The sequence below is a fragment of the Podarcis vaucheri genome (assembly GCF_965113315.1).
Source record: "Podarcis vaucheri genome assembly, chromosome: 2".
In the NCBI taxonomy this organism is placed as follows: domain Eukaryota; kingdom Metazoa; phylum Chordata; class Lepidosauria; order Squamata; family Lacertidae; genus Podarcis; species Podarcis vaucheri.
The window spans coordinates 60,903,161-60,914,467 of NC_138760.1; the positions used below are offsets into that span (position 1 = coordinate 60,903,161).

Consider the following 11,307-nt stretch of genomic DNA (forward strand, 5'->3'; position numbering starts at 1 on the left):
TCGCTGCTCCCAGCTGCCAGTTGCTATCTGGAGTTTATGAGCTTGTTCCAGTGTCTGTAACAGGGGCTTATTATATTAGGGAGACAGCTCATTAAATCAAAGGGCATTTTCACATGAGTGGCTGATGTGCTTTTGGGGCAGCCTCCTTCTGTAATGGAATTGGAAAAACCTATATCGGTGGGAGTGTACAACCATGCTATCTTCTGCCTTCGCTACCGTTGCACATGGCACAGATACCATGTGAAAAGCTCTAGTTCACACAGGCGAAAATGGCCCCCAATCTTCTTTAAAGTCCCTCAACATGCATAGCAATTTGCTTTTTCCATTTTAATATTTATTTAGCTGCGGACTTAATGATTTCTGTTTGGTTGCTATGCTACATGTGTGCATTATCTAGAAACAAACAAATAAATCTCCCCTTTAATAGAAAAAAGACATTTAAGAGAATCATTTATTAAAACTCATTAACATCTCTTTACTTGAGTGATAGCCCTGCTTAATTAGCACACAAATCCTTCTTGCATAGGGCATATGAGACGTCGTGTGGCAGGTACACCCACACTCGGAACATTATGTACAGCTCTTGCCTCATTGCATTTGTTAAATCGATTGGACGCATCACCCTTCTCCTATGCTATTTCTCAGTTGGCAGATAAATTGGCCCAGATTAGAGCATAGAGGACTTGCCTGAACCACATTTGGGGTTCCTACACCTGTAATCATAGAGTTGGAAGTTCAGTCACCTGCTGATGAATGAAATCCATTATTCTAGCATCACTGATATGCCCTGCAGCCTCTCCTTGAAAACTCCGAGGATAATCTTCTTTTGACAATATTCACAAAGAGAGACAGGAGGGGATAGGCTCTACTATTTTTAATTTTGAGAGCTCAGATTTTGGTGAGATGTACTATTCTGAAATTTTCTCCACAATGGGCCAAAATTAGGCAAGGGCTACATAGCAAATGCCGTGTATGGCTGTACATTTATCGCCACATCCAATATGAAGCGACTTTTTGGACAACGACAAGCCGCCCTCTTGAATGGGGATGTATTGTGCAGGAAGATATCTGTACATGTGAGGCTGAGACCAAGGTAGCAATGCAGCCCATTTGCAGGACTGTCTTGGTGGGAGGTTATTTTGATTTCAGGTATAAAAGCTGCATTTGGTGGCAAATCCTCTTTACCCTGTGATTTCTGCTCCTCTGCAACATGCAAATATGTTGGAAGATGGTCACCCCTGACTTTCAAAATATATTTTGTCACAGTGTAGACATTTGTATGAGAAGTGAATGAGATACATAGTATAAAGAAGTTTGTGGAAGGGGCTGCAATGGTGATCATTATGTGTCTTCACCTGGAAGCCTTATGTTGAACTCTGCTGTAGCTACCACGCTCCTGTAATCTGTGCAGTTTCAAAAGCTCAACCCATAACCCATTTTAGGAGTTTTTCCAGACCATCGGTTTATAGTACAATAAATCTACAACTATCATTCCAAAGATTCCGAAATCTTCCCTCAAGATAGCGGCTCTGCCACAATTACAGTGTTTCTTTTAGCCCAGAAGGAGCTCAGAAACTGACAATTTCTCCCAAACTAGAATGCCTTTTGCTGTCTGAAATAATGATTTGGTGAATTTTGTGGTTCCCCTAACACATCAGGTTTCTTTCCTCCTGCTATTGGTGGATGGGGGCATCTCAATATACTGCTGGTTACACACACACAAGCTGTGTACACATTCCCAGGATATTGCAGCCTCAATCAGCTTCTTCCTGTCCACACTTACTTGGCAGTAAATTCCATGGGTCCACAAACAGGAAACACACTGCAACTTAAAGGGAACCCTGACCATTAGGTCCAGTCATGACCAACTCTGGGGTTGCGTGCTTATCTCGCTCTATAGGCCGAGGGAGCCAGCATTTGTCTGCAGACAGCTTCCGGGTCATGTGGCCAGCATAACTAAGCCGCTTCTAGTGAACCAGAGCAGCACACGGAAACGCCGTTTACCTTCCCGCCGGAGCTGTACCTATTTATCTACTTGCACTTTGACGTGCTTTCGAACTGCTAGGTTGGCAGGAGCAGGGACCGAGTAATGGGAGCTCACCCCGTCACGGGGATTCGAACTGCTGACCTTCTGATCGGCAAGTCCTAGGCTCTGTGGTTTAACCCACAGCGCCACCCCCATCCCACACTGCAACTTACTTTTAAGTAAATATGCACGGGATTGTCCTACACATCTTGAGTATGTTAGGTTAGCTGCACTTTGGTTGGTCTCGTTGACTATATGGTGACACTGTGATTCAGTATTAGTGTTCATTGGAGCTTCTGAACTCCTGTAATCTGCATGTTTATAGGTGGAGTTTAGCCCAGACATGAAATGTAGCAATAAGAGAGAGTTGCATTTCAAAGACCTACTTAAGCCTTGCCCTTGCCTGTTTTCCTACTACCCTAACACAACAGGGGATTCCAACCTCATGGTTTTTATTTTGCTAAGTCTGCTGCTTTCAGGAGCATATATAAACCATTGTCTTCGTTTCATGATGCCAAGTCTAGCTATTCCAGTTTCTTCCATTCATAGACATGCTGCAGCAGCAAGTATGTACAGTGGTACCTTGGTTCTCAAACACCTTGGTTCTCAAACACTTTAGTTCTAAAACTCTGAAAACTCGGAAGTAAGTGTTCCGATTTTTTAATGATTTTTGGAAGCCGACCGTGCGATGTGGTTGTCGGCTATTGTTTCTGGGGCGCCTGCACCAATCAGAAGCTGCAGCTTGGCTTTCAAACATTTCGGAAGTCAAATGGACTTCCAGAACGGATTACATTTGCCATTTTTGTTTTTGAGGCTTTTTCAGTTAATATGTTTTTGTGACTGTGTGGAACCCAGTTCAGCTATTGATTGATTGATTGATTGATTGATTGAGTGACTGCGGAAAGGGATACCCCCCCAATCCAAACAATGATGATCATCAGTGCAGGGAAGAAGAAAAAATTTAATTTTCATTTTTATCATCTACAATACTGTCTTATTTATTTTATAGTACAGTACATTGATTATTGCTTTCATTTTATGGATCAATGGTCTCGTGAGATAGTAAAATGCATGTTAAATTGATGTTTTAGGCATCGTTTTTAAAAGTCTGGAATGGATTAATTTGTTTTGCATTACTTTTTGTGGGAAAGTGTGGCTTGGTTTTGGAACACTTTGGCTTTGGAACAGACTTCCAGAACAGATTAAGTTTGAGAACCAAGGTACTACTGTACTGTGCTATGGACATGGCCTTTATGCCCATTTCCTTCCTGATCTTTCCCCTTACATATGATTGAATGTAATATGGGCACTTGCCTGTTAACATCTGGATGAAGACCACTGGCGCATTCAGTGCTTCAGAACAGCTGCCTGCTGCAAAACCCTAACAGTTATTAAGAACCAGTTAATTGTGTTAAAAAGGTATATATACACATTAGATAGTAAGCTGCACTATATATTCAGAATGTTTCAGGTCTGTTTACATGTTTTTATTTGCTTTTCTATTATTCAAGAGGAATTCCTGTTATAGAAGTTAAATATGTGTTCAGAATCAAAGAAAAATAGATTAATAGTAGTGGCAAGGCCCAGGTGGACTGGAATGTATGTACCACATGCAGCATTCTTCAGTGTACAAGTATAAAATATGATATACTGTTGAAAGATTGTTATGGCCTCTGCAGTTGTGATAAAGTTAATTGCCCATTCACAATTAATTTGATAGCCCAAAGGACTAGTAATACATTTTAAGCCTATTACAAACTGTCTCCCTAAAAATGCTTTGCTGCATTACTAAGCAGCCACTTAACAATAATAAAAAAGATTCTTTCTCGGTTGTGCTGGCAGAGGTTTGTAAAGCTGCATTCTCATTTTTGTAATTTGTGACAAGTTCAACACAGCACAAGAAAATACATCTAGAAAGAAGGCAGTTAGCTACAGGATGTTACTGTGCAAGGCAGCTCTCTTGATGTGCCTTGGGAAAATCTGGCGAGTTGTCAATTCATAAAAACACACACATAGCCAGGAGAAAAATGTGTGGAAATTCTGATTCCTAAAAGAACGTGTATTCAGATGGGAGCCCAAGAATGTTTTGTTTCTTTGCCAGGGTTGTTATTTGTAAGAAGTCTGAAAAAGATCGCCAAAGAATACCTACCCGAACAGGTTTTTGTGATTTATAATCTCTGGATGCAGGGGTAATGGAACCACTTATGAATTTCTAAGATGGGTACATATTTTAGTACTATTGTAACACATGTGAGGTAGACGGTGGAACCTACTGGGTGAAAAATGGCCTTAGAATTGGAGCTGAATAGGTAACAAAAGGGACTGGTCTGACATGTCAAAAATGTAGGTCTCACATTATATGAGAAAAAGCTGGTTGCATGAGGCTTGTGACACATTCTCTGACTGAGATGTAGGTGGATTCGTTTGTTTACAAACTTCTACTATTTCCTATTTTCTGTTAAGTAACCATATGATTATTATTACACATGCATTAGATAGGGGCCTTTTAGTCTTCATGTTCTCTTGCTGCAAATAGCTGAGTAATGAGAAAATAAGTACGATGAAAATGAGATATACGATTGGCGTTTGTAGCTTTTAAACAGATAATAAACATATGTAAGAAGGAGAAGGAGAAACAGGGTCTTCATAGTCCGAGCAAACATGGTGAAACATATGGTTGTGTCTTTTTATTGTATGGGACCATGCTGTGAATTCCTGAAAGGAAGAATTGTTTCAAGTGAGAGGAAGGGACTCGAGGTCTGGTGAAAGAGAAGCAGATTTGATTAAAAAGAAAACTTTGCATTTCTGTAAAAAATTATAGCAAGGCATATGGGTGGCAGGGCCTCCCATCAACTCCTGTAAAATCATGTTATTGCCATCATAGGGAGAATGCCACAAGTCGATGTTGCAAAAAGTTTGCCAGAAGCAGTCACTCGATAGAATTCCAGGATTACAACTGAAGGCAAAGTCGTAGCTGTACGAACGAGAGCTTTGATATTATTGTCATGGGTTTGCAGGGGGCAAGGATCGCCTAAAGTTCCTGGGTGCCAGACCTTAGATTTAAAATGCACGCTAAACAAGGAAATCACCTGGGGACAAGGGCCATCATGGAGAATGGCCAGTCATTGACCCTCTGCCTGAGCTCTGGGTAAATAGCAAAGATGGGAAGGAGAGGTTACACAGGAAAAATGCATCCTTTTGAAATGCAGAGGTTGGGGAAGAAGGGAGAGGACTCCATGAGCTGCTGTGAAGGCAGAGCCATCTTGGCAGGCTGGGACAGAGGCATGGAGATGGAGGTCAGAGCAAGCTCCTCTTGAGATGTAATGCTCTGAACTCTCTCCAAAGTAGACCCACGGGTAAATATGGGTACAATAAAGTCTCCGCTGTGCCTTGATTTCCCATTTGAAACACAACCCTGGGTTAGTGCCTAGAACATGGGTAGGCAAACTAAGGCCCGGGGGCCGGATCCGGCCCAATCGCCCTCCAAATCTGGCCCGCGGACAGTCCGGGAATCAGCGTGTTTTTACATGAGTAGAATGTGCCCTTTTATTTAAAATGCATCTCTGGGTTAGTTGTGGGGCATAGGAATTTGTTCTTTTCCCCCCTTCAAAATATAGTCTGGCCCCCCACAAGGTCTGAGGGACAGTGGAGCGGCCGCCTGCTGAAGGTTTGCTGACCCCTGGCCTAGAACCACCTGGAATCTTGCTACCACTCAGCAGAGATTGGGGGTGGCATGCAACCTTTGTAACATTAATTTCAATGAATTTTCCCCAATATATTCCAGCTCCTACAATACAAGATTAATGAGCTTACTTTCTCATGGCAATAAGTGAAAGATGGAAGATAAACTTTAAGGACAGGTTTGCTTAGCCATATGAATGATCAGTTACCTCGTAAAGGGAATATACTGTGTATTTGTTATTGAAAAGAATAACAAGATTCATAAGATGCATTTTCCAGTGCTAGTTAATATAGAAACCCACAAAAAATTAGCTTGGGTCCTTGAGGACCAACAATGTTTATAAACAAAATTAAAACGAATGTTCATGACTATCTCAAAGAAACATGTTTCTGTTAGCAACCAGTAAATAAAACAGCAACGATATTTTTATGCTATTAATAAATGATAAACATTTATAATTTTTCAGTTCATTTGTACTGATACGGATCCATCATCAACAACAAAAAACCCCTAGACCAGCAAACCTAAACTACATTGGTGGCAAAGCTGCCTTCAATGTGTTTTCAAAAATTTCAAAGTAGAATTTCAAAGATCACCTGACGTTAGATTTGCTCAGACATAATGTGAAAATATTAATGGTTCCAATGCTTAGTAAATCAGTTAGATTAATCGACAAAAATGTTGACCAACTAAAAAGGAATCACCAATTAATGGGTCAAAAGAATTTTAAAAACTGAGATTATTTTTAATAGAAGCACTGTATAACAACTGCAGATGACAAGTTTCACCATAAGAGGAGTCCCTTTTGGGAGAAAGAATGACTTCTTTGAAAATTATCCCTATTGTGGCAGATGTATACATCATCCAAAGGCATTGACGGTATGCTTTTTTAAATCTAATATTTTGCATATACTGTACAACTTTGTGCATATTTAATCAATCAATTAATGAGTTGAACCTCATCTGTTTAATTAGCTAAGGTAACTGGGTAGAAAACACAGAACTGTATTCACTGTAAAGAGCAATATGGATTAACTAACAGCAAATTATTTTTTAGCTTGTTGCCACATTTCTCTCTCTTAATTAAGTTATATCTGTTCACACAGAGCAACGTGGATTCACACTTGTTCTTACTAGCAATGGTGTTTGTGAAATGGATAAGCAATACTGTTTCTAAGCAAAGTACACGTCTTTCCCTTTGGTGTAGGAGTCTTTAGTTCCTAAAACAAATGGAACTGTTCTGTTTGCACAAAACCTTAATTGCTTATTATATTTAAAAAAAAATTATACCTGCAGGCCACATAGTGGAACCCTTGGATAATAATGCTGTGAGTGTTGCTTTTCTCTACCCTGAGTTCTGTTGATGTTCTGCTGCCATAAATCTAGAATGGCAAACAGTGAACTCTCCCTTCATTCCCATCTTGGGGGGGGGGGGGGTTAAGCAGTCCTGGTTGAATTTCATATACCGTATTTTTCGCTCTATAACACGCACCTGACCATAACACGCACGTAGTTTTTAGAGGAGGAAAACAAGGAAAAAAATATTCTAAATGAAACAGTGGATGTATGATTTTTGTGGTTCATGCTGTGGCCACAGACATGTGATCTGACAGTGAGTTTGGAGTAGCCCAATGCAAAAATCCTGAGGATCCATGTGGATCCATGCTTTGTAACCACGTTTTTGCACCACTGCGACCCTAGGCAACAGTGGGTGCGTGATTTTTTTGGTGCAGGCTGTAGCCATGGACATGCTATGTTATCTAATGGTGAATTTGGGGTGACCCAGTGCAAAGATCCTGTGGATCCATGCTTTGTAACCACGTTTTTGCACCATTGCAGCCCCAGGCAACAGTGGGTGCGTGATTTTTTTGGTACAGACTGTAGCCATGGACATATAATGTGATCTGATGGTGAATTTGGGGTGACCCAATGCAAAAATCCTGAGGATCCATGTGGATCCGTGCTTTGTCACCACGTTTTAAATGGGGAGGGAAGGAAAGCAAAAGTCCCCCCCCCTCCAAGCCAGACAGGATATACGAAGTATGATTTCTTTTTTATTTACGGTTGTTGTTTTTTTGCCACCTCTGTCACTGCAACCTTTGCTCTGTGCTTGCACACTTTTGGGCAATAGGGCATGTAACACACTTTTTTTCATCTGCCAAGATAGTTGATATACAGCATATAAATCCAGAGATTTCCATGTCTCACTCTGCAATCCAGCCTGCTGTTACTTACGAGCAGGGAAGCAGGGTTTCTCTTCCAAACAAGCATACTGTCTCCCTCCAGCAGTACATTGCTTGGAGAAGCTGTAATTTGGAGGGGGCCTGGGGGCAGGGCTCTCTGCTTTTGGAAAAGAAATGAGAAACCTACCATTGTAAAGCAAAAGTCGTTCCCCCCACCACCACCCAAGCCAGCCCTCTCTCTCTCTCTCTCTCTCTCTCTCTCTCTCTCTCTCTCCCACCTGCATGCTTTTGCTTTTCGGCTGCCTGTGAGTCCCTAGAGCACGGAGAGGAGGAAGTGGTGGGCTGGAGCCTGCACGCAGTGTGACTAGGGAAGATTAGAAGGAAGGACGCGATCCTTTCCTTAACCCTCTGCTTGCCAGGAGGACAAGGGATTCCCTGCTCTTTGTTGAGTTTGAGCAAACGCAGCAACAGAAGCGGGCGGGCAGTAAGACCCTGAGGCAGAATGCAGGAAAGCTTCTGCCTTCCCTCTTCCCTCCATCCTCCCGCCCGATCTTATTTTTGCCTATTTTGCCCCTGCACTCCGTGAGTCAGCTCCAGGGACCACACATTCGCTCAATAACACGCACAGGCATTTCACCTTACTTTTTAGGACAAAAAATCTGCGTGTTATAGAGCGAAATTTACGGTATGTCTGTGTTTTGAGAAAAGCCTATGCCCCCTCAAAGAGCCAAACAACATTGCTGATACAAAGCTTGATGGATCATTCTTTATATTTTTGGGTATTACATGTGCCTAGCACTTAACTAGGAATTGGACTCATAGCATTACTTGTGCAGAGCCTTCCACTGAACAGAATATGCCCATAGTTTCATTAGAGATTTGCATTTCTATGCCACCTTTCCTTCAAGGAGCTCTGGGTGTTCTGCACGGTTTACTCCATTCCCACTTTATCCTCATGACAACCCTGTAAGGTCAGTTAGGCTGAGAGACTGTGACTGTCACCTGGTCACAGAGCAAGCTGCATGGCTGAGTGGGGATTTTAATCCTGGCCTCCCAACTCTGAACCACGACATCATACTGGATCCGCTTCCATAAAGTGACCGTATTGCCTAAGATGTAATGCATTCTGTCTTTTTTTAAAAATGGTGTATAAGCTGTTGCCAAAATGCAGCTGAGGCTTAAACATTTAGACAGAGAAAGTTTATTTCCTCCCCTTTAGATTTAGGATTAGCAGTTTGGCTGCCCAGGGCAATCACTGTTTCAGAAAGCACAAGGGCCAATGAGCACTCCACCCTCATTTTCACATCTGGATTGTTTATACTTGAGTTCAGGAGTTGACTTCTGTAAGGTCTTGGTCATATCCTTCTATTCAAAAACTGCAGAGGTTCCCTCCCCCAATAGCTCTGTAATCAGGATTGGTGATGACATAATTCCTCTCAAGAAATGAACAATTTGTGTCTATCATGACAATTTCAGATGTAACAAATGAATAACAAATGTGCAATTGTTGTGCTACACAATGATTGTCTTGAAAGCTCCTAAATGTCTATGATATTTAGGTCTGATGCCTCGCCCTAAGAACAGAATCTGGAATGAATTATTTTTCCTTTCATCCTAGGCTGGATTTAGATGTTCTGCACATAGTGTTGACCAGGTCAACTCCATTGTGTCTGAAAGCAGTTTTAAGTAAAGTGTTTATGGCTGGCATGTAAAGCCCTTTGTTCAAAGCTTTATTAAAAAAAAGAAAAAGAAAGAATAAATGCAGGTGCCTAGATGATTCAGTAACCAGGAATATCTGCAAAAGAAGCCATGCTTTCTCAAAGATGAGAGACTGAAAACCACATGTACAATATATATATATGAAATCTTTCTTAAACATTTTAATGCAGGGCACAACAGTGGTTTACACAGTTATAGTTTGGTGCCACAATGGGAATTATATTAGGGTCCCCTTGAGCTCGGAAAGACCTGAGGAAACTTAACAGGGTCTCCAGCCTGTTCATTACTACCAGTCAATGGGGGACCATCCATTGGGATTCCCAGGATATTTTCTCTGGTATAACAAGAAAGGCAGTATTGGAGCACAAGCCCCAGTGGATAGCTCTAGCTGCTACTGGCAGATATCGCCAGAATGATAAATGTTAATGATTAGACTTACATGTAATAAATAGTATTGTTTGGAAGTGGCAACCAGGACATTACCTTTTATATATATATCTGTGTTCTTACGAGTTCTTTACCTGTTCATTCCCAAGTTTCTTGGTGAAACTCATGCAGCCAGCTTCATATTTAAAATTCTCATTACACGTGGCCTCAGTTTTCTATCACTCTGAAAGCCACAAAGCAATCTTTGTGGCATATCTCTATTACTGACAAAAGTAAATGTGATGCAATGCTTTAAAATGTAAAATGTCAATGTCATTTCTTAAAGTGCCTTCTTTTCATGGAGCTTTCATGCAGTCTTCTTTATATTTTATAATGAGACAGAGGCTGGATCTAGACACACCAAAGAAGCGTTTCAGTTTTAAAACGTTGTAAATTTAAACAGGGAAAACAGATAGAGAAAAACTGGACTCCACGTCGCCACCTGGTGACACAATGTTATATCACACATACAACACATATAAATCGCTTTTTCTTTACCAGTCGAGCTGAGTCCAGAATAAAAGAAATACTGGTTTTATATGAAACAGTGTTTTAAAAAGCACCCATATGTACACAGGTTTTGGACTGGGGTATGATGGAAACTATGTGCAGTAAAAAATGAAACAAAACAGAACCCACCCAAACAGCAACACAGCAACCCCAAAGCAAGTGTCAAAAGGAAAGAGAAATCCTTTTCAGAGGCCTTTCAGCACTATCCCCTTGAGATCCCAAGTGCAAACCATTTTATCTCTGAAAAGACATTTTACTGAGACTTGAATAATCAGAGTTGATTACAGCCATGCTTTAAAACAGTGCCTGTGCCTGTGGGTGGGTGTGCCACCTCTTGACCTCTCCAGGAAATAAGAGCATCTATTTAGACAAGTTCAACTTTAGCATTGGGATAAACAGCAACCACATCATATCCTTCTGGCGGCTTAACCCTTTCCTTGGCATGCATTTCACAGTACAGCTGTTCCTCAATGAAGAAGTAGCCCCTTTGCTTCAAGTTGAGGCCGCAGTCATCACACATGAAACATTCTGGATGGTAGAGCTTGTCGCGGGCTTTCACTATTGTGCCACTGTCGCAGGAAAGAAGATAAGATTAGAATGCAAACATTTCAAACGATTACTATTCATTTCAGGTTTTTATTAGTGGCTTGCCTTTTATGGGCCCCACAGAAGGGGCTGTTTACACAAATCTCTCCCCATCTACAACACAGTATTGTTTCTCCTGTATTGTATAACCTGCCTTAAAGGAATCTGGTGCAGAT

The 11,307-nt window shown here is 41.3% G+C and overlaps 1 protein-coding gene across 1 annotated transcript in view; it reads right to left on the reverse strand.

The window, feature by feature from the left end:
* Positions 1-9,076: 9,076 nt before the first annotated feature.
* Positions 9,077-11,307, reverse strand: part of PDLIM4 (PDZ and LIM domain 4) — a 61,051-nt gene continuing 58,820 nt past the window's right edge. The window contains exon 7 of the mRNA XM_082210994.1: positions 9,077-11,115. Coding sequence (XP_082067120.1) covers positions 10,911-11,115 — 205 coding nt within the window. The 3' untranslated portion in view covers positions 9,077-10,910. The remainder of the gene's footprint in view (positions 11,116-11,307) is intronic.